The sequence below is a fragment of the Sciurus vulgaris genome, assembly GCF_902686455.1.
Source record: "Sciurus vulgaris genome assembly, chromosome: 5".
Lineage (NCBI taxonomy): Eukaryota > Metazoa > Chordata > Mammalia > Rodentia > Sciuridae > Sciurus > Sciurus vulgaris.
In genome coordinates, this window is record NC_136465.1 from 26,165,281 (window position 1) to 26,190,791 (window position 25,511).

Genomic DNA, 25,511 nt, shown 5'->3' on the forward strand with positions numbered 1-25,511 from the left:
CTAGTTGTTCTTCCCACTATATAGGTAGTGGAATATTTCAAATAATATAACAAATAAATACAGACACGTGTCCTGTCAAAGGGAGAGTGAATCTGTCTTAAGATTTTCATTTCAACAGCAAACACTGGGGAGAAAAAAAGACGGATCAGTAGAATTCTGGAAGCTTACTTCTGCATTTTATAGTAAGGTATTCTAGAAGTCTTTTGGAAAATGCATCTATGTCTACTCACTCTGGTTTTTTTCTTTTTAATTTCATTTAATTTTCTAAAACTGTTCTGCATTTAGATAGTTTTCTTCTTTTCCCAAACCATTTCTTATATATATTTCCCAACAAAGAAGTTTAATACCACTACATCTGACATTATTCAATAGTGAATTATATAAAGCTTACGTATTTTTAATGCAAATTCTATAAAAAGAAATAACTTTCTATGTCTGAAAATTAGCAAAATGAATAATTCTATAGTGACTCGGTGTAACAAAATTTACTGTTAACTTCTTCACTAGAATATTTTTACATTTATTTATAATTTATTTATAATTTATTGCATCCTTAAAAGCACTTAAATTTTGAGAATGAAAAAAATGATAAAAACTTGAATTTCTGATTTTATAAATGCTTTCTTTAAAGAAAAAATCCATTAACTAATCTTTCTTCTCAATATGAATTTATTTTTGACACGTTTCATTTTTCAGATGTTTAAATTTTCTACATTGCTTCTGTACAAATAGTTTTAAAACAGGTCAACCTACTTTATATGAGTAAACTACAGTGTTCTTAATCCAGGTTACTAATTTAAAGTCCCTATGTTGGTTCAAAAGTATTAATTTGATTAACATCAGATATACTTAGTGGTTAATTTTGCATATAGCTAAGTACTACTTAACATAAAAAATGTACAACTAAGTCATTATATCATTGCATATTATTATAATATTTGGTTCTTCAAATTAGAAAAATAGGTGTTCACTAATTATTTCATTATTCTTTATTTTAAATTCTACCACTGCATATATATGGCCCATCCACTCTCTTTCTATAGTTGATTCAAGAAATAAGTATATATTTTTATGCTAGAAACCTCAAAAAGGAAAGTGACCATTAAATTACAGTGGCATCCTTAGGATTTAAATAGTAATAATGAATAATTAATTATTAGTAATATTAACAATGATATTTTGTTCAAATAATTATTAATATTATTACTACTAATAATAATTATTAGTATGACATCTTGTTCAGAAAATGTTAAATATTGGCCAATATGATGAGCTAAAAAAGGGAGTCGATCAACTGTAAGATTTTATTATTTAAGTATTAATTGATACAATTCTTGCCTGCTCTTTCATTTTTTTTGGAGGGGTGGGTACTAGGGATTTAACTCAGGGGCACTCAACCACTGAGCCACTTTCCCAGTCTTATTTTGTATTTTATTTAGAGACAAGGTCTCACTGAGTTGCTTAGTACCTCGCTTTTGCTGAGGCTGGCTTTGAACTCTAGATCCTCCTGTCTCAGCCTCCCAAGACACTGGGATTACAGGCATGCACCACCTTACCCAGCTTGCTCTTTCTTCTTAAACTACTATATTTACAACCTGTCTCCTAATCCCATCCATTCCAAGCTACATGTATTTCTCCTATTTGCCTCTTCCTCTCCCACTGCATCCTTCTTTACTGCAGCTTCTCCCCTCTCCTCTCTGGTCTACAGTTTATTCTTCACTACCCACTTGAAAGTGTGAATGGTTTGCCCCAGTGGGACAAACTTAAAAAATATCAATCAGATCATATTACCCATAAACTCAAAGCTGTTCCATATCTTCTCTTATGAACACCTCTAAAAAAATTTTACCTTTGTTTTAGTGCTAATACATGAGCAAGTGTATCTATAATTTCATGCAGTGTGCTCTTGAAAGTTTATTGCTTCATCTCAGATGATGTGTGTTCTATTTTGTGCATATTTCTGCTAATTATTTGCCTTTATTATTATTTGTATAAATTCTACTGAGACTTCTTATTAAAAAAAAAAGATAATGACTTATTTATCTTGTTCTCCAGGTGGTAGTTGAGTCCTGGCTTTTATGCTTACTAACTCTGTGACACTTAGTAAGGTATGTGACATCTACATCATCTCAAAATAGGCTTCTAATTAAAATTAAATGAAGGACTGTATTAATATCTTAGAATAGTGCTTGAGACAGCATGCAAATTTAAAATGAATGCAAATTGATATTATTGATGCTATTCTTACTATTATTTGTGTTTTTCTCCATCTATCAGTATGTGGTTCATAAAAGGCACTCAATAAATATTGCTGAATTTAAATGAGAGAAGCAAGGAGGCTTAATTGTTCATCAAAGCAAGCAATGATCACCAACATTATCATCATTATCATCATCACCTTCAAACATTCAACATGAACAAAATATGTTAGCTAAATAAATGACAAGATAAATTATTTACATCTTCAGTACTGGTAATCAATAGGAATATTGTTTCACATAGTTCTAGTTAATAAGTGATCAGCACTGTAAATTTACATAAGAGCCATGTGCCATATGGCAAGAATAGTATTTTAAATATTTACAGTTACAACAAACATGTGTCTTAATATTTCCTGGGTACTGCCAATTTCTAAAATGATTGTTCAACCATTATGCCCAGCAAGTTCACAAGAGCACTCATATGAGATATAGGAATTTGACAGTGTTGATAATTCAGTTATTAACTTTGGTAGTGCTAGACAGGTGTTCATAAGGTTGTTTTATTTACATTGTATATGTCTACAATAAATCATATTTAAAAAGGAACATAAAATTCCATACAACATTTCAAAATCCATCTTTTAGACTCCTCTATTTTGAAGCAGCATGAAATTCCAATCTGGAGATAAGAAATTATGGTTCCAGTGACTTTACTATTTTGCATATTTAATTCATCTGAATGCAATTATTTTATTGAACTCTAATTCAACACTTATTTCCATTAATTGTTACTGAATATAAAATATGAATGAATTTGACTTAGTTTTTTCCCCTCTTTCTCTTCATACAAGCTTAGGGTTCATTCATTAGGTTCTGAACAAGTGATAGCTAATGTATATTAATGATTGAATATAAAATATATAATCCATTATACAAAATTACTTGTGTTGATTTAATCTTATTGGAAGACATATATGTATTGGTTTAAATTTTAGGATGTATTTCTATTTTATTTAGTCAAAGATGAGAGAGGTATCTACAGACTGATTTATTTGCCTACATGCATACTTAATATGTATGCTTTATGAAATGCTGGTAATAGTAATGCCTCATTTCCTGCATACATACTTGTCCATCATACCATACTCTAAAAATAAAATGCAAAAGAGCTCTCTACTTAGCAGGAATTAAAATTTCTGATTCTAAGTAGTAGTTTTAGTACAGGAACAATTTTGTTTGTTTAATTCCTTCTCTGCTTATATTGCTAACAGCTCCTTCTCTCCAAAGATCAAACTGATTGAATTGCAATGTGTAAATTATAGACTAAAGGTCCAAACAGAAAAAAGTCAAAAGGATAAGGCAAAGACATTTTTTTTTTTTTTTTACTCAACTCCTGTGGCTCCATAATCCCCTGCTGTTAATAAATCTCCTCAAATCCTCTTTTATAAAGTGTCTCTTCTCTAGCCCCTCTTTCCCATTCCTGCTGCTAACATCTTACTCTAGGACCTCATCATCTCATGACTGAATTACTCCAGAGTCTCCTGACTGGTGCCCTTATTTTCAGTCTTTTCTCAAGGCAAACTATACTCTATTAACACAGACATGGGAATTCTCCAAAATATACTATTTTATGTACAAATTTCTTAGATGGCTCACTATAATCTATGTGCAGGATGGCAAATAGATTTGACATGATTGCCACCCCCAGTCTACAGCCAGGCTTATATGGAGTGCTGGGTGGAAAATGGTTTTCAGAATTACAAGGGTAGAGAACATGATCGATTAGTGATGTATTCAACACAGGTAGAGGTGGGAATTGCAGCCTGTACAAAGTGAACTTAACAGTTCTAACAGACTAGAACCTATTCTTTCAATCATCTCAAATGGAACATGGGTCTACATAGGTAAATGTGCTTGGGATTTGAAATAAGGGTATGAATTGTATAGAAAAATGAACAATAAATTATATCATTTTTCCTGCTTTGAATTACTAGATACGTGTGACTTATTAGGTTATATAGTACATCACCATGATAATAGAATTTTGGTAAAAATTAAATCTGTGAATATATGTATATTATTTAGAAAAATGCCTGACATATAACAAATTCTTTAACAGCAAACTATCAGAATTGTTATCATATTTTACAGCACACACTGAGGTTTGTTCATATACATCACTTTGAAAAGAAATTTTTTTTTTTTTCAGTACTTAATATTGACCCAGAGCCTTTCACATGTTAGGGAAGCCCTTTGCCACCACACTACAACACCACATCTTTTTATTTTGAGACAGGATCCTGCTAAGTTTTCCACACTGGCCTCAAACTTTCTATCCTGCCTCAAGTAGCTTGGATTACAGACATGTGCAACCATGTTGTCAAGAAAAGAGAAAAATTTTAATGTTTTTCCTATCATATTTCCCACCACTATATATATGAAAGCAGGTATCTACATATACAGACATAAAGACATATGCACATATAAACATAAAATAATGTATAAAATGCACATATGAATATGTATTTATACAAATAGTATGTGCATATATACATAAATATCTATGTACTATTTATATATAAATATAGCCATATGGAGAAATTGTCAACTATTTCATTTCCTGCCACAGTTACAATTTAAAGACAATTAAATAAAAAAAAATAAAGTTCTGTGAGAGAAGAGAGAAACTGATCTTTTAAGGATTGTTCTTTTAATATTATGCCAGATCACATACCAGGCACCATCCCCCTTCAATACATTTGCATTTATTATTTCCTTCACTTGAAGTGCTCTTTCCTAAACATATTCCTGGTTTTCCCTTCTTAGTCAAGGCTGCCTCATTTCCATCTTCTCACTGAGGCCTTCCCTGTTTGTCTATTTCTAAATGCCTCCCTCTTGATACTACATGCCCTTATTTTGGCTGTTTTTCTTTTTCCCTCTACCATATGAGCCATTTCCTGTACATATGTTTTTATTTATTGTCTGACTTCCCATACTGGAATATCTTATATTAGGACAGAGAACTTTGTTTCATATCTACATTGTCTAAAAGATGGGCTTATTTATAGTAAGAGTGTAAGAATTATATGGAAAGTAAATGAAAGAAATGGTTATTTTAGTTGAAATCAACAGACATCTTCAGTTATCCAGAAAGAGAAGGATTACTTATTAATCTTCCACATTCCATAGGGATCTTGATTTACCTGTAAAGACTTAACGAACTATAAATAGGCCTTTAACATCATACAGAATATTTTTAAATTTTAATGTAAAACTATGTGTAAAAGAATGAGGATGAAGATTGACTCATTAATATTGATTATAATAAAAATTATCAATGTACACAAGCTCACATTTTGTTATTTAGCAAATATTTGGAGTTGTTTTCAGGAAATAGTAAGATCTAAACTATTCCAGAAAATAGGCACACAAGAACTCATGGGAAGACCTCCAGCCTGACCGGATACCCTGAAATAGAGGAGGAAGGTAAATGAAGGTGAACATGATCTCAGTATATCCCACCTTCCATAAAGGCAAGAAGAGGGGAAAAGATAGATGACTGCTCTGTCCCTTTCACAAAAAAAAAAAAAAAAAAAAAAAAAAAAGCCCTTTTCTGGAGACATCTTTGGATGTGTGATTATTATTCATGGAAACTGTCAGTTTTCAAGTCCAACCTGTAATAGGATAGTGAATGACAGACTGTGGGCCATTATCCTGACAAGGTAGATCTTAGCTTGCAAAAAAGTCAAGTTAAAAGGAAACTTAAAATAAAAGGGTAAGAATATCATTATTTTGTATTTGATGTTACTTATATCTACTATGAGTCCAAAATGCACACTTTTACTTTAACTATTAAGACTATCATCCTTTTCTGGTGTGCATTTTGCCAGATTATCCAAATGAGTTTGAGGGAAAAAAACAATCATTCAACTGCTGACTTAGTGGTCATATATTAGGTTTTTATAATATAGAGCTAATATTAAGATGATTTTACTTCAATGTTTTGGCATTAAAAGTAATCATTATAGATTTTTAATATATTGTTTTTATTCTTCCCCGAGCAATCCTTTCTATAAAGTATGTTATCAATGCTAATTAAACAGGAACCATAAAACGTCCTTAAGCCATTTTTAGAAAATGTCTTTAAAGTGGTTTCAATATGCTACTGAATATATGCTTATAATCAAAAGAAAATATCATAGTTGCTGTAGAATGTAACAGATGAATACAGAACAAACAATTCTATGCATTCTGCGTTGAATATATGTCATCAGTAAGCAGTGGGAAAGAGGAACTAGCAGAGGGTAAAGTTGAACTGTATGGCAGTTGAAACAGAGAATTCTCCCCAACAATGTGCAGCTCTGGAGCTGGATTGCTTTCAGAGGTTTTCCCCAGTGAGGCAAGGAAGTCACGACTTTGTATTCTTTTAAAGTTCAAATGTTGGGAGTAGGCTGCTTTTCAGTGGGGTGGTAGTGAGATAAAGATGCATAATTTTGCAAGACACATTCTTTCTGGGGAAGAAAATTTCTGAGGGAGGGGACTTAGCTATATGCCACTAGCACCCAACATTTCTGCCAACTGGAGAAATGAGAGTCTCAGTCAGATGGGATCTGATTGGCATATTCAGCATCCACTACAATCCACCATTGCTGCAGTGAGCTAGCCCTATAGGCTAACAGTTTTCTCATGGTTCAGAATAGTAGCTCTTCCATGGATAACTTACAAGAGGAAAGTTAGTGGGACACACTACACTCATGATGCTACTACCTGCTAAGGACATAACTTGCTACCTGTCATTTCCCTTCTCTACTCCCTATTCCAGATTTCTCTCACCCTGGGTTAGCACTTCTGCCAGTCTGAGTGATTGACTTGGAGAGGTTACAACAGACCTCATCCTTAAGGGATGACCTGAGGTCTCAGCTGAGCCTGGTCACCATGTTCTTAGACTGTGACTGCTGCACTTGTCTATTATCACAATCTGCAGACAAGTATTAAGAAATGCACCTGTGAATTGCCATGATACTAAAATGATTACTTCTGCCCCTGACAATCAGAGTCATATTGCTTTCAGGATAGTTGATTCTTTCATTAAGCACACTGACAAAGCCTTTTTCTCTGACAAATCCACCTGATCTTATGACTTACAGAATCTGACAGATCAAGCTTATGTTGGAAAGCATGGTCACTTACTCTCCTATGATGAAGCACCAACTCTACCAGGACTTACTCACTGTCTGAAGTTTTTCTCAAGAGGAATATTATTTTCTGTTTTATATTATATGACCTTGTTCCAAAAAGCTTAGAGCCTAAGTTGTGATAGCCCTGTTGGGGTTTACTATGAGTATATATTTCCCCATTGCCAAAATGTCTTGTACATAGCATCCACCAGGTTAATGTGGCCTGAGGTGCAGAACTACTGGAACCACATCTGACGTGCAGTAGTTCCTGTTTCTTCTCTGTGCCCCTTTTAAAGCTGGCACTCTTGCCAGGCATGGTGCCACATGCCTATAATCCCAGTGGCTCAGGAGGCTGAGGCAGGAGGATTTCAGTTTCCAAGTCAGCCTCAGAAATTTAGCAAGACTGAGATCCTAACTCAAAATTAAAAAAAAAAAAAAAAAAAAAAAAAGGAAAGGTGGGGGTAATGGGCTGGGGATGTGGTGCGGTGGTTAAAGGCTCCTAGGTTCAATCCCTGATACAAAAATATAAAATAAATAAGTAAATAGATAAATAAAAATAAAAATGCATAAAACTGGCACTCTTATTTGTCAGTCAGGAATGATTGAATCAGTATTCCCAGTGGAACATGCTATACCCAAAATTCAGGATACTGGGCATTTTTTTTTTTTTAACTGGTAAGAGATATGGGGCCTAATAATTGCCCTTTATTTTCTAAGTATGGGATATAGTAATTTGCTCTTTATCTTGGCATTCCCAGAATACAAAATTCTTAAAAATCTCCCTGCTATGGTAAGCTCTCGAATTTTAGTAGGATTTTTTTTTCCTGCCTTTTGGAGTTTCTGCTTCCTGAGTCTTTAGCAAGGTAGCCAATTGCTCATTATTACCAATTAGCAAGATATTTTCGCTATAGTCAATTAGACTGGTATGATGCACAGAAAAATATCTGGATGGAATGGGTTGCTTTGGACACGGCCATCTCAGAGCATGGGAGATTTAACCCTCAGGAAAAATGTAAATGTATACTATGCTGCTTCCCATGCAAATGTGAACTTCTGCTTTTATATCCTGACAGGGATGAAAAAATGCATTGATCAGATTAATGACCATATATTATATACCTGAGGATATAGTTACCTGCTGTTTTGTGCAAAATTCTTTTAATATGTTCATAAATATTAAGCAAACTAATTTCCTCCCAAACAAAATTAGAAGATGCTGAAATGTTATAAAATAAATTAATTGGCTTTATGAATGATTTTTTTACTATACAGAATATTATCAAATATTGAAAGTGCTCTCCTGTGATAAAGGCTTCAGACTACAAATTTTAGTATCTATTTGATAATGGGCAGGCACTAAACATAGAACCAGAACCAATATTCAGGGGGATGGATTTTATTTAGCATAATGAATGATTTTGTGACTGTTGTACAAGGCTGGAATGTGTGACTTTGGAAGTAGAGCATTTCTTGATATTATAAGTATTTTAGCATAAGTTTGACATTCTCTTGGTGTACCTCATTGTTGTGCAAGCTGCAGAATGCTATTTCATGTGATTTTTGAGCATTCTTCCATCAATGAGTTTACATAAGCCTAATATATACTCTGAGGCAATGATAATGTTCAGATATTTATTTTTCTGTTTATTCATTCAAAAAATATCTATTAAGCATTTATAATATGCTAGCAATAGATATTTTCTTGACTTTGTCTCCTGATATAATTATGATAGAAGGCAACCACTATTTAGGAAATATATTTTCAGGCACCAAAGAAACTTTGGACCATCAATGTTCATATGTAGATAAATTTACATTTGTGAATCTATATGAGCTTAATATTTAACATATACATTTTTATATATTATGAGATAAAATGTGGCCATGAGTAAAGCATTTTGAAAATGGAGAACTATCTAGAAATTAGTTGATGAAAATTAATCTTATTATTAGATGGATTCTGCTAGTGACAAGGTATACGGAATCATGTCTCAGTCTATGGTGAGGACAATTTTTAGTATCTATTCGTAGCTTTCTTTTTATCATCTTTGTTTGTACTGCTATAACAGAATATTATAGACTGGGTAATTTATAAGCAACAGAAATTTATTTTTCTCACAGTGTTAAAGTTGTGAAGCCCAAGATCAAGACAGGTATGTTTAATTATCCTGTGAGGGCTGCTGTTTCTTCCACGATGGCACCTTGTTGTCCATCCTCCAGACTGTGGAAGGCAAGCTAGCCAAACTGACTTGAATCCTCTTCTGTAATCCCATTCACAAAAGAGAAAGGTGCTTCTGGTCTAATAACATTAACATCCCTCCTCTTAATACCATTGCCATGGCCTGTAAGTTTTTGTAACTGAATTTTATTTTTTCCCTGTCCTCCCTTCCTCCCTACCCTGGTCCCTTTCCTCTGCTCCGCTCAAAACTGAATTTTAAAGGTGACAGCTTCAAATAGTAGCACCAGCTTTATGGCATCCTCCATGAACTGCAGTAGAAAAATCCAGTCTTTGAATTCTTACAAGCAATTTCCAATGAAGTCTCAGAACCCCCAACTCCCCACAAAATGGTTCTTAAAATATTCTGAAAGAAAGAAAATATAAGGTGCATTTAGGAACCTTGATCATTATGGTGTCAGTGTTTCTTTCCTGAAAATACTTTTGAGTTTCTCTTTAATGGATGGGGAAATGTTATTTTACAAAAGGTTAAAATCAATTAATTAACTTCTGCAAAATATTTACACTTTTTAGATAACAAGCTCAGGTGTTAGGATGAGAGAGACACACACACTCACTTCCCAGATCCTTCACATATTAGCTGTGTTACTGAATGGACCAGGCTACATGGGCAATGACCAAACAGACTCCATTTTACCCTGAGACTCATGTCATGTCAGAAATGCTTCTCCCACAGGGAAATTCCCACCTCTGTACCCATCAGCAGTTGCTTAGCATGGCATGTTTGGCAATGCAAAATGGCAAAATTGTTCCATTTTAGAGAATGTTCATTTAGACATTAACCATTCATTAAATTGTACTCAACTAGGGTCATTTTGACCCACATCTCCTGCTTGTGATTTTAGAGCTCATAATTTTTGTTTGTGGTTTTGAATTATAGCAACAGCACTTATGATTCATGTACTGACATGCTTTACTTGTGGTTCCGAACTATAAAAGATGTGCTCTAACCCTGGGGGGGTCAAGGAGTGCAGGATTGCAGCCTGACCCTTGGCCCAGCAGCTGGTGAATAAATGTTCCATCTCCTGATGTGATATTGACTTGATGATTTATTGCAACCTCACCATAACATTACTTTTTGCATTTTCTGTTTACCCCCCCTGAGGTTTGGTTATCTTACCTTTAAAACAGGGGTAATTCTTATTAATAGTAGCTATGATATGAAAGTTTTATAAAAATTAAATTAAATAATAAAATTAAAATGTTTAGCATTTGCCAGCAACATAAGGATTTATAACTCTTATAGTATTATAGGTCATGTAACTATTGATAAACTATCATTATAAATAATAATACATTCTTAGTACTAATGTAACTAGTTGGTAGTTCACTAAAATAGGTTCTTTGTCTTGATTAAGATACTTTGAATTTAGCCTAAAGCAAATGGCACCAACAGATTTGATTTGGAAGATTCCTCTCCATTTTGGAGGGTAGACTGACAATTAAATGCAATTCTCACTCTGATTTACAAGAGGAATGTCATGATAAGGAATTGACCAATGAATGGAATTCCATTATCTGCAAGCTATTTTTGATTCTAATTCTGCCTACGTAAATGAAAACTTATAGTAGGACAATATTTAACATTTCACAAAGTGTCTTTATCTACATGTTATCTATTTTGATCACCACAGTAACTCCTGAAATAGGTATAATTTTCCCATTGTAGATCATAAGTTCACAGTTTCATAAGTTAGCAATCAGAGTAACTGTATGTCCTTTCATTCAGCTAGATGGCAAGTAATGCAAATGGGCTCTGGAAAGAATTTTCTCTCCTTGCATTCTTTATTACTACTGTTCTTAGCCTCTCGGGGTTGTTTCTCAATGGGAACCTCCAAAGATGTATTTACATGTCTGAACGTGAAATCGAAAATGGCAACTGACATGGTCACAAATAATATAGGGTGTCAGAGTTAATGTATTTCACAGACATATCACACATAGTCAACATGAGCCCTCTTTTGAGTTTAAATGTTTTTTTCAGATAACCAAAATTGAAATATTCAGAATGAAACACATACTGAATAGGGAAACATTGGGGGTGACTACTGAATAGAAGATGATAGTGATGGCGATGATCTTACAAAGGACATAGAAGTGTTAAGGTGTATTGCAAATGAATTTGCTATTGTCATTTGTCCTGAGTTACTATCCCTCTCTCTCTCTCCTTCCATACTTCAATTATTTATCCATATCACTAATTTCTTTCTATTTCATTTGATAAAATGTTATTTTAAAAATATTAGGGAACATTACTTAAAAATTTGCTGCATATTTATGCTATTAGAAATCAAGTAGATGTATATGTATGCATGTGTAGACATGAGCACATATGATACATAACATAAATCATATGTATATATACAGGTATTTGTATATCGTGTATATCTATCTATATTTATGTATCTATCTCTATCTCCAGCTTCATCTTTATCTCTATTTTCATCTCTATCTCTGAAAGGATAAATTAGAACCTGAAAGACTTCTGAAAGAGAAAGGAGAAAAATACATAAAAACATGAGATCTGAAATCTTTTAAGATTTGAATTGGATAATATGAAGATGATCCAAAACAAGTTTTACCATAAGTTGTTTCTCAATCTAATTTTTTTACTACATGAACGAATAGGTAGTTATCAATCTTCAAATTGTTCAGACAGAATCAGAAGGCTAATCCAATGACTCTGTAGGCTTTGTAAAAGGTTGCTATTGGATATTTGAGAGACTTATAGCCAGTGGGTTTTAAATCCATTTTGTCTTACTTTCACAATAATAAAATAAATTCTCATGAGGTAATACTGTATGGAATCTTCTTTTGATAATTGCTTTCTGAGACAACTATCCTATGATATACTTACATTTCACAGCATTGAATACTTGCCTTTCTTTGGTCATTAAGTGCTCAGCAATTATGTTAAATTAACATTATCAGTTTTTCTGCAGGGGTCATTCTTCTAACCTCTGCACTTGATGCTACCTTTTTTTTTTTTTTTTTCCATTTCCTAGTTGGAGAAAGAAATTTTGCAATTACTATGTACAAGGATGATTTTTTCCAACTTTTCTTTTTTGAATTTCTAACTTCATTTTATGAAGCTCATCACTCCTTTTTCAGAAAGTTTCTTCATTTGGGTCTAATGGTTTTCCTCCAGTCATATTGACCACTACTCCTCAAAGTCACTTTCTGCTTTCTCGTCATCTCCCTGGGTTTGGTTTTTTTTTTTTTTTTTTAATCACATATGCTAGTGTGCACGCATATGCACACTCATTTTTTTGGTGTTCATGCTCTATTTTATGTTCTACATTTATATCTCCAACTTAGAATCCACACATCCATTTTGCCTACTGAATACTTATATCCAATGCTTATTTGCTTTTTCTGCTCTCAGATATCTCAGCTGACCTTCCCATCCAAACTTACTTTTCTCAAAGTTTTCCAATCTCAGTAAGAGACAAATCCAGTCTTTACAGTGCTTGAATCAAAAACTCTCCATCATATCTTGTATTCCTTCCAACAATTATTCAATGCAGTTTTATAGTCAGAACATTCTGAGAATATTCTAACCATTTTTCTTCATCTCTATTACCATTACCCTGATTCAAGACCCCATCATCTCTGAATTATAGCAACTAATCTCTCTTTCCTTCTTATCCTTCTATAATTTACTTTCAGCACAACTGCCAGGTTGATGCTGTTAGAAAGTAAGTCAGGTCATGTTAGTCCCTACTCAAGTCCCAAGAGTGGCTTTCAGTCTTATGCAGACTGAAAGTTAAAACCTCTAAAAGAGATTACAATGTCTGATATGGCTCCCCCACACCATGTTCTCTCCACTGTACTTCCATTATTCTTCTCTCTAAGTGCACTCAGTTCCAGACCAACTGTTCTCTTGATAATTCTTTAAAATCTCATACATACCCCAAGTATTTTCATGTACTGTTTCTCATACTTGGAATTCCATTTCTCAAGATATTAAAGGGTCATTTCCTGTTTTTTTTATCAAGTATTTGTTCAAATGCTAATATTCAGGTAAAGGACTTTCCACTTTGCTCTATTTTAAATTATATTAATCTACCACTTGACCTGCCCCATTCCTCTTTCTGGCTTATCATCATCATCATCATCATTATCATCATCATCATTATATCATCAGGCTTTATGCTTGATTTATTTTTGCTCTTGGTCATCTCAAAGCAAGAAGCTTTGCTTGTGGTATTCACTGCATTAACTGGATTACTTAAAATATTCAATAAATGTACATAAGATAGCAGTATGTCTCAAAATGTAGTAAGATTTAAATTTTTAAATTTATTTATTTCACATCTGTAAACATTGTGTGAGAAAATGTTCAGTTACTCAACATAAAATGTGACTAGAATTCCTTATTTTTTCTCTTTCTCAATAAAAGTAGAATTGCATCTTTTAAATTTTTTAATTTATCCTGTTTTCTATAGCGCTATACATCTTCCTTTAAAATTTAATATTAATTTTATCACCATTTATTTCATCATCACAAAAATAATTTGGAGTTTTCACTGAAATAAATGAACACAGTTTTCTTGTTTAACACAAAAGTATTAAGAGTCTAAGAAATGACACTTTTTAAAAAGGTGCAAGAGTATATAAATTAAACTAGAAATTTAATATGGTATCTACACAAATTATATGTATACAAACTATTGAATTATATTTAAACATTATATAAACTATAATGATATAGTTGCTAATGTGGCTTTGCCCCCCGCGTAATTTTCTTTCTTACATTCCACAAAATCCATGAACAGAGAAACTTTGAGGTCATAAAGGTAAACTATCATTTTCTCAAAGCTCAGCTTTTGTTTTAGTTTCTTTGGTCTTCTCACAAGGTTATGAAATAAAAAGAGACAGTGAAAATTAACATCTTTTGTCAAAAAAAAGTAGCAAGATTTTAGGACAATATTCTATTGTAGTTAACATCATGGAATCTGGAACAAAATTCCTGAGTTCATACCCCTACCCTAGCACTTGCCAGTAAAGTATGTGGACAAGATGCTTACCTTCTCTGTCTTTGCTTTCTAAGCTACCAAATGGGGGGTATGTATCAAACCTACATGCTAGGATCATTTAAAAGATAAAATGACAATGTTTATATATATATATATTTGGTACATAGTAAGTATTAAATAGGTCTGAAGACTAAATAAATAGGAAAGAAAATATTCATCCTTCTGAATCTGTGCGTTTCTTATCCAAGAACTCAGCCAACCACATGAATTATATTTAGGAAAAAATGTATTTGTACTGATCCTGTACAATTTCAGACTTTTCTCTTGTCATTACTCCTAATAATGCAATATAAAACTATTTACATGACATTTACATTGTATTAGACATTATGCTTACTCTATAGGATATTGAAAGCATATAGGAAGAGGTGATTATCTGCACTATTTTATATAAGGAACTTGTGCATGCATGGATTTTGTATGGCAGTGGTAGTCCTGAACTCATAGTTACTGAGGGATGACCATATTTTACAATCAGGTGATATTCTATTGGTAGAAGTAAATTAGATTGCTAGGAGATTAAATTTCACAAGGTGAAGATCTTGTATGTGTAGAAAATATTTAGGTCAAGTAGAAACAACCTTCTTTCCTTTTTAGCATTTATTGCTTTTTAAATTTGCACCACATTTAATTGCAAGCACCTTTTAACTCCCTCATGGTGCTGAAACTTTTGTAAGAATGGTCCTTTACATGCTCTTTCCAACCGCAAATGCATATATACCCAAATTGATTCAGAGCTCATTTGTTGAAGAATTTCAGAGATGATAGAGACTAGGTTATATCACATTTTAATATTTAAATGAATTCTATTACGTAGTGACAAACACTGAAGTTCTAGGGAAAAAAATTGAAGATTACATAATTTGTGCCTTAATTTAATTACATAAAATAAATTGTATAATTTAAATTTACATTTACTTTTATTTAAGATACTATTCAACACTTTCATCTTTCTTTTTTCATTATGTAATGACTTTAAAAAAAGAATTAAGAACTAAGAACTAAGTCAAACATAAACTGATAACAACATATCCCAGTAGTTTATCCATAGTTAAAACTTGCAAGACTTTTTTAAATTCCAGAAATGTGTTTTGAATAAAAGCATGGAATGAATCTCCATTTCCAATTATCTTCATATTTTATTTTTGTGTTTCTTGATAAAAACTTGGGAAAAAAACTCATGTAAATGGAAATCAACTCCATCATTTTAAGACTAAAAGTAAAACAAATCACTGTTTCACTGATAAATTTCAATAAAACTATTGAAAATTTTCTGTAAAGTACTATTCTATATCTTTAAGAATAAATTATTTTAAATTTTTAAATATAATTGCTATAATTAACAATAAATGTTTGTTAGTGTGTGAGTTTAGAGTGTAGGGTAAAATATACATACCCAAAAAATTATTGTTGATGCGCTTTCTTTGGTATATAAACAGTAGATTTTGAGCAGGCATTATCTTTTCATGTGAAGTTTTGTAATAATCAATTTGAAAATATTCATTAATATATAAAGTCAAGAGTGTTTTTCTTTCAAGTAAAGTTCCATGGCATCTTGTTTGCTTGTTTTTAAAATAAGGCATTAAAACTGTTTTAAAACTAAAAAAATCAGTTCATTATCAAGTAGCACTTGAATAATTCAACTCACACAACTGTGGACGTCTTTTCCCACTATGCTCCATCATCCTCTTGTTAATCTGGCTATGCTTCCTTATGAATTCCTACCTCTGTACATTTGGAAGCTCATAGTAAATTAAACATGGCCACTAAGTCTTTATTAAATCCCTCATTAAGACATAAATTTTATCTCCTTTCCCCCATTCACCCTTGAACCTAGGCTAGTTCTGTGAATATTGCAGAAGTTAGGTGTGCCTCTTCTGAGCCTAGCTTTTAAAAACAAATATTGTAGCATAAACCTTTGATTTCTTCCTCATGGAACACATATTCTTGGAATGCTCCCACATGGATCCCACCCACCATGTCATAAAGAAACTGAGGCCACGTGCATAGGCCATGTGGAGAAGAATCCATGAGCTACTATCCAATGTCCCAAAAAATCTTCTTGCCATCTTTACCCAGCCTATTCACATGCCCAGGCCCTAGCCTACGCTGCATGAAGCAGAACTACTTAGTTGAGTCCATCTAATGCACTGAATCAAGAGACAGCAAAATAAATGCTATTGTAAGTCTCAAACTCAGGATTAGAGAGGAAACCATGCATTGTCTTCCTAGCTCATGCAAGGTAGGACTTGAGTTTGACCCAACTTAAGGTCAGTACAAATGGCTTTATATGTTATTCCAATCACCTTTATTTTGAACTTTGAACAAGAGTCTAAGTTATTAAAGTTCACAGACAGCCCTTTCTTTCCATGTGTTCCCACAGCAATTAGCACCTTACTAGGCACATGGGACTCTGATTACCTGAGGTTGCCAGTTGAATCATAACATAATGGAAATGAGAGCACTATTTTTTTGTATCAGGTAAATTTTAAAATGTAAGAATTTGGATTAAACTAATATTAGTAGACAATTTAAAGGAACTTGCCCATGTCTAAATAGGCAAAGACCAGCTTGAGGGCAAAGGGAAATCATTACCTAAGTAAAAACTAAATTAAAAAAAAAAATTCATCAGATGGGAGGATCGAAAATGATTGTCTTCACTACATTGTAAAATAATTTTCTCCTTCAAGTGTTTATTATGTATTCTGCATGTACTTGACTAGGAAATTAACAGTTAATATGCATTCACTCTGTCCTGTGAGTGGGTATTATATGCAAGACTCTGTAAACATAATAATGAAGCACAATTCAACTCAGCATCCTGGATTTAGGAAACAGAAAGAGATATATATTTCTGATACAGGAAATGTTCTTAAGGTATAAAGAAACTGTGTTCTTTAGAATGTGAAGGATTCAAAATTTAAATTCCAAGTGTACTTTGAATTTTCAATTTTTAAAAACTTTTCACATCACCTGTAAATCTATAAATCAGGAAATAGCTGATATACTTAATTATCTCTCCAAATTCCTTTCCTTGAGGATCAGTCATCCCAGGAAAACTCTACCTGTGTTGTTGCTTCCCAGAATTGATATTTTCATGTATCAGAATCACACTCCTTTAGAGGGAAACAGGTTAGAAAATAATTCAGAGTACAAAAGTGTACATGTGTATGAAAGTGGAGGTGAGGAATTACATCCCTTTCTCTCTAGAATCTTAAATTACAAGTGTGTAACACTTAAAGATAATTGCTTTTATATATAGAGGACACATTCTCAAATGTTTGTGAAATGTGTTTTTATACTGTTTCGAAATACAAGTGATTCGCGAAAACAAACATTGTAGCATAAAGCTTTATTCATGAGGTCATACAGCCAATCTCTATTATTTAAGTCAATTTTAAGTTGGTAACGTGAGGACATTAAGGCCAACTCTTCAAAAACGTGAAGAATTTAAGGCACAGCTCTTCAAACTCAAATCTATGTCATTCTCAAGTGAGCCACTTAAGTGAGAGACAGGAGTGGGAAGTAGAGGGACAGGGAGGAGGAGACAAAAAGGAGGGAGGGGAGAGATGGGGAAGAGGAGGAGAAAAGGGGGAAAAAGAAATACCGTCTGGAGCCCAGGGTCTCATCCATCCCAAGCGTGTGGGCATCTTGTCTAGGGTGTAACAAAGAGGTGACCATGGCGTTTCTTTTTGGCTCTGAACAGGCTGATACAGCCTTCACTGCATGCACATCTGTCGCCTCATCTAATTCCCATTCCTTCATGACTAAGAGCTCTTGGTTCTGAGAGAGCATAGCGCACGGTCCTAGGCACGCTGGTCAGGTGGAAAGACTGCCACAGGTTCCTGCATGTGCGATCAGGGGCGCTGGTGCATCAGTCTGTTGGGGGGAGGGAGGAGTCCCATCTGCCACAGACTCGTGTCGATCCCCACGATTTCTGGCCATCCAGCAAAGAGTGGGAGAGGTCGGAGGGGGACAGGTAGCCCTTGCAGTGACAAGGAGATCGGAGTGCAGGCGTACACGGTGAGGGAGTAGTGGGTGGCACTGCCAAATCTTAACCAGGGCCCTGGGCGTTTGCAGACTCAAGTAGAGCTGCCTCGGGTCTCCTCGGTGTCCTCCAGAAGCTGCAGCCAGAGAACCTTGCCTCGCTTGGGGATCCTCTTCCTCCCGTCCCCCAACACGTACCTGGCCTGAGCCGCAGGACACGCGGCCCGGGGGAACCCCTCTCGGCGGGACGGGCCAGCCCGGTGTCGCCTCTGCCTCTTGCGGTCGCCGCGCCCAACTCACCGAGCTCCCACCGGCACCATGGAGGAATCCTGGATAAACCCGCGTGCCTCCGGCGACTTTTCCTCCGGAATCTCTGGCCTGGCGCCTTTTGGGTGAGATCACAGGGGAGCTAGTAGCCCTGTCTGTCGGAGGTTGCCCTGAAAAGCCCTGGCAGAGCAAGAGAGGATCCGCGGAGTCTGGAAGCTCCCAAGCCTCCTCCTGAAGCGTCTTCGCCCTCCTCTTCTTCCTCGCCGCTGGGTTTGTTGATACAGCATCTGGAAGCCGGGGGGCACAGCCCACCCCTGTCGGGCTCAGGGTCTGGGCTCCCGCACGTGGTAGGCACCAGTATCGTCTCCGCACAAGGACCGCGACCGCCCGCGGAGAACGGGTGGCTGGGTGCAAGCGCGGCGCATCTTCGCCTTCCGCTCATCCTTGGGGCGCCCTCGCCCACTTCCAAAGCCCAGCTCAGACTTGGGATTCGCCGTCTGCCATCCCTTGTAGGTGAAGAGGAGATCCTAAATACTGCCCGTTAGGTGCTCATGATGTTTCTCTGGGTTCGTTCAGTTGCCGGAAAAGAATGGTAACATGAACAGCGGAGCGTGAGAACGTCACGGGAGGAAGGGGAAGAGATTGATGAGCAGAGCGCTTACTTCGCGGAGGATCTCATTCAGAGGACTGCTCGGGGAAGGGACGTCGCGGCGCCTGCACTTCCTGGCTGGACTCCGCTGACATCTGTAGCCTCCTTTCCGCCAGATTCCCAGGTCGCTGAGCCACTGCCTGCAGAGGAGTATTTAGACAGCGCGTGAGGATCCAGGAGTTCGTGAACCTCTCTATCCAAACAGGAGTTCTGCCTTAGATACCGTGTCCCTGGATCCCGGTGGAGCCCACTGGCAAGCTGGCTCCGGAGAGAGTTGAACTTGAGTTCAGGTGGGTTATCCCAAGGGTAGCAGAGGAGGAGATGTTCGGGGAAGACAAGGAAGGTGATGTTCCAATGTCAAAAGCGGACACTTTTCTTCCTGACACTTGATGGGGCCAAGCCACTCCCTCTCTCTCAGTTCTCTCTCCTAACCTGCTCCTCCCCAACCCAGACCTCCCACACTAAAGGGGGATGGTGGGCGCACAGCGACAACAACAAACACCTTCCGTTGATTGAAGTATCTAGCATGCTATTTTCTTTTTCATAACTTATTACTTTATAAAAAGATCATATTTACTCCATTGCTTTTTATTAATGAAGGTCAATAGGCTTAACGATTTCCTCAGTTGAGTCATTTATTTCTAAGCCAATAGATAATGCCTTCGTCATAGTTTTCTGGGGGAAAAGTAACTGTGCGTTTGTTCTGCAGATGGCCAACTCCCTCTGAATCGTGCAGATTGGTGCTGAGCACGCAACAAAAGTTTGTAGCTTCCCCTCAGTTTCTGGTGCTTCACAGGGGAGAGGAGAGGACATTGGCATTAAACACAAGAAGCAGTCAGGGAACCATCTCTTTAACTTTTCTCCTCTGTTACCATTTGCAATGAAGAGAAAACAGAAGAGATTTCTGCAAATGACTTTGTTATTCATGGTGGCTTTAATTTTCCTGCCCAATATTGGTCTCTGGTCTCTGTACAAGGATAAGCACCTGGTGAAATCTACAGAGCCCGGGGAGCAGCAGGTAAGTACCACCCAGAGAAAAGGTCACAGGAGAATTGGTAAGGCATGCAGCCCGTGCATGGGTACACCAGAAAGCAGGTGTGGGATAGCCTTGGGCTTTTTCCCAAGTCTTTTAGAACTGATCTTACAAGACTCTAGACATTTTAGAGCTTAAGGAGTAGTTGTTTTAAGATTGTAGCCAATGACATGATGAAATGTAGAGTAAACTAGAAAAGAGTAATCAGAGAGGTCAGAAAGGAGAAAAGAAAATCTTTCACAATTGGTCTCAGGTTAATTTTGGCTTGAGGTGGATAAAAGGTCACTGCTTATTTGTGGAAAGTGGGAATGGGTTTGGTGCAAGTTTAATTGTAGGGAATGGTTTTGCCTTCTATCTTGTTTGCATGTCTATATTAAAATGGGTTGGGCCAACTAAATCATTAACATTTTGAAAGTAGTTTGCAAAAAAACAAGCTGTAGTTTTCTGCATTTGGGTTTTAATTTTGGCTTAGCAATGGATTTTTACCCTGTGGAAACTTTAAGTGCCTCATTTCCCTTGTTGCTAAGGTGATGTGGGTATACAGGGTATACAGGAGAGTTATTAAGAATATTCATTCAGTTTCTTTCTGGTGATAACTTTGTGGCTAAAGTCTGCCCTTCATATGGGAAATGTTACATAGTATGATATGTTTTATTTTGAGTTAGTAGTAATCCACTTATATGTATATGGATCATGATTTAACATGCATCAAAATAACTTGTCTTACTGAGCGAGAATGGAAATTATCCTTCACAAAATAATGATAAAAATCAATATTGAATTCTTTGTTTATTAGTAAATAGAAAATCTTCTGTGATTAAACTTTTTATATTAGAATTCAGCCTTCTTTGTGAAATTGATATGACACTTTTCCATTGGGTCCTGTGCATTGCCTTGAAATCTTAATATTCTTAATTTCAAGGGTCATCTCACATGTACACTATGTACCTTCCACACATGGAGGGTATAAGTAGTTTATTTCTGGACAATAGCAATATATATTTATGGTCACTGTTTGTTCTTATACTTAACAAAGTTTAATTTTCCTTTTACACAGTAAGTGGTGAGTTGCAAAATATGTGGATGTAGTCTGCTTTTTCATTATGACAAGAAGTCATTGCCAGTCTCACAACTTCAAAGATAACTAGTTCCTATGGATTTTTAATTGATTCAAATTTGGCGGAGGGGGGAAATGCTGACAGTATTTTCATTATCTATTGATACAGTATTTTCATTATCTATTGATTTTTTATCATCTTTACTAATAAGAATTTAACTTTAGTTTGAAGTATATTCTGTTTTGTCATTCCAGTGGGGCAAAAAAGAAGATGGGCATTTTGGATGTGAAACTTTTTTTCCTATTTAGATCATTTATTTCTCCAAACTTTGATATGAAACAGGATTTATTAGCAGTCAATACACTACCATGTAAAATTTCCAATCCAATGGCTGGTAAAATAAGAAAAGCAAACTTTTTCTTGAATTTTACTAATTCAATTAATAGTAGCCATCTGAAGTATTTGCTGGTGTAGCTAACATAAAACACTAATTAATCTTATTAATGAGATCTTTTCAAGTTTCACATTGGCTCTATTGATTTTGACCCTTAATGAGAAAATTGTTTGTCCAATCACATTAAAAAGGTAAAATGTGGCCATTCAACTCTCTGACTTGCCATTATAATATGCAAAGTGGTATACCTGTTTCTCGTTCTTCTAGAGTACAAATGATGCTTAATTTTCAGTAAAAAAGTAATGGATATGAAGGCATGGGTAGCAAAAGAAGGAGCTGCTCCACAAAGTTTCTTATACTATAGAGACAATGACTCAGATGGATGACCACTACAGTTTAATAATCTTGTGAAAAAGTTTTGAAATCAAGAGATGACAAACACCAGTAAGCTCTAAAATGAATGTTGATAATGTGCTCATAGTAATTTTAACCTCAGTAGTTTTACAATTAATACTTTCCTGCAGATTAAAAAAATAAAGTGAATATACATACACCATTATATAAGTTTTAGATAAGTAAAATTAAGTCATTAATATATTATATTTGACCAAATAAAAAGTGACTAATAATGACAAATTAAGCATGCTTAATATCATGGTGGAATATTTTGCTCATGTATCTACATTTCAATGTTAGTATGTTGGCTAAATACATCAGTTTTCAATTGAAGTAGATAATTTGACTATTGGGTAATATATTATTTAAATTTAGCAGTTTATTTTAAATATATATTTTTATGGCTAATTACTAAGTGTTCTTCAAAAGCCATTTGTTACTATATTTACATCCATGTTCTAAAATGCTGAGGGTAAAGATAATGTGCTGATTGAGGCATTGACAGAGGCAAGTACTGAAACTATTCAAAACGTGTCATGTACCCAAGTGAGTAGTCCATTTTTACAGATGTCATGTATTAACAAGCCAGGGGTTTTTCTTGCATATGCAGCAAACTAGTGGTTACAGAAATTGAAAAGTCTTCACTATTTTCAAAAACTACTATTCCAGAGAGTTACAGGGCAAGAATTTCAGTTATAGAAGTTTAAAATCATGGAATGGCTTAACACTTCTTAAATATTCTGAATCAACATTTTACTAGAACACATCACTAATATTTTTTCTAACTACTATTCAAAAAAAATTGCATTGATGAAAATTGTGTTTATTTTTATATAGTCTCATTAGTATTTAATGCATTTTCTCTCAAAACTACTATAGTATTCCAAATTAATTGATTTTACTGTGATTTCATTTTAAAGGTATCATTTATGATAATTCTGCATAATATTTATACATTTGCCCCATCTATGATACAGAAAAGCAAACAAATTCAATAAAATCCCGTTATTCATCTAAATGTTTACCCACTTTTTCTCATATAAACAGAGAATTAATAAAATAATTTTAATAATACAATACAATTAAAAGTTTTGCATTTTTTTATTGTTTGAACATTGCAAAATTGAAATCAGATCACTGAAATAAATGTTAATCATTTGACATTTTTAAAATTTTATTACAATTTTAAAATGTTCTTATTTTTGCCTGTTACTCAATTATCACAATTATGTTATTTTCAATTGATTTAATTTTGTTTCTTTTTTGTTGCTTTTGGGATAAATATCTACTTCATATTATTTAGAAATATGTATTATATAAACATAGATTGTTAAAAGAAACTATTAATAGTGAATGTGACATTTAGCTGAAAAGGATTGCTATATGGGTATTTTATGGTAAATCTTAATTTCATGTTTCTTTTTGAACATATGAATTACTACTCTTCTCTGGTTTCAGCTATATTTGAATAAAAGTCCAAGTATATGTTTAGTCCTTAATTAAGATGTGCTTTGAGATACTATGTAGAATAATGCAATATTTTAGAAACAAAACTACTATATCCAATATCAATTTCTTTTTTCTTTATTGTTTATTCAAGTATACATAGAAAAAAATCTATGACCAAATACTTTCTTTTCTTTTTTTAAATATATTCCTTAGTTATTGATGAACCTTTATTTATTTATTTGTGGTGCTGAGAATCGAACCCAATGCCTCACACGTGCTAGGCAAGTGCCCTTCCACTGAGCCACAACCCCAGCTCCAAACACTGTCTTTTCATAAATACATTAAGTAGATTAACCAAAAATTTTAAGGAAGTAATTATAATAGTAGTTTGGCAACTAAGCTGGAAAACAACTGAATTGAAGGAGTAAATCAAGAATATTCACAATGGGAAGAGGATTTTATAATATTTTAAATAAAAACAAAGATCAAAATCCCAGAAGTTTGTATCAGACATTCTAAGAACTGTTCAGAAAATGTTTAGAAATTTGTGTTGACCTGGGTTGTCTACTGTATTAACAAACAAACAAATACAAAAACAAATTGAAAAAAAAAAAAAAAACACACACACAATAGACCATCTAAGTCACTCTGACCTTGTGGAACTTTTTTATTTCTAAGATTTTCAGAATTTCTAATTATAAACTGGAGCTATTCATGCTTGTGACACAATGACATGTATAAAGTCCTGAGAGATCCTATCTTGCAGGTGGAAAATATTGTGGGTTATATTTTGGTTTTAGTCAGATTCACATGTAAAGGATGCTTGGCCCATTAATGACTTCACTTTCCTTAACAAACAAAAACCCCCCAAAACTCTTCTGAAAAAAATCCCTTAGATCTTTCTCCAAAAGAAATTGCAATGTTAATCAGTCCCCCAACCCTTCCTTCCTCCTTCAGGAATATTCTTCCTTTTGATAGGGAATACTTTTTCTATGGCATTTTAAATGTGTTTTACAATATAAAAAGGTCAGATAATTGGTACTCAGTGTATGCAAACTGTCTTAAGCCTTCTTTTGCCATGCTGATCACTAAAGCTCTGAAGTGTGTGATCCTTCTCCAGCAGACACCTTAGATATGGAAAGAGCTAAAGAAAAAACAAGATGATTTTCTTCTCTGCAGTCAGGGTAGTACATTCTCAACATGGTAGATGTGAAATGATGCATTACTTTAAGCCATACTGCTCTTAATTAGCTATGATGTGGACTTTAAATTAGGACTTTAAAGGACCTTTTCTTGAATTTTTGAAAATCCATTCAGAATCAGTATGGGATGGCAGCACACAGACCACCGTAACAAGTGTCTTAATTATTTGCTGTGACCTAGTAGATGGCTACATGATTAGTTCATCACACTGCCCCATGGGAGACAGGGTGTAAAACAGTCTTCTGTTCACAAGCTGGTAAAAAATTAGATAGTGTTTTTTCCCCCTTCTGTTCACTTCTGAGTCAGACAAGCTGTGCTGAATCAATTAGCCTCCTATAAGCTTTTCCCATAATAGAAGCCAAATCAAGCTGGAATCTATAGGAAAAGGTGAGAAAGGTTGGGTGATTTCAGTGGTATACATA

At 34.6% G+C, this 25,511-nt stretch overlaps 1 protein-coding gene across 1 annotated transcript in view; it reads left to right on the forward strand.

Moving 5' to 3' along the window:
- Positions 1-19,335: 19,335 nt before the first annotated feature.
- The window catches only part of GALNTL6 (polypeptide N-acetylgalactosaminyltransferase like 6), a 1,118,676-nt gene continuing 1,112,500 nt past the window's right edge, over positions 19,336-25,511 (forward strand). The window contains exons 1-2 of the mRNA XM_079142956.1: positions 19,336-19,846; positions 20,266-20,574. Coding sequence (XP_078999082.1) covers positions 20,437-20,574 — 138 coding nt within the window. The 5' untranslated portion in view covers positions 19,336-19,846; positions 20,266-20,436. The remainder of the gene's footprint in view (positions 19,847-20,265; positions 20,575-25,511) is intronic.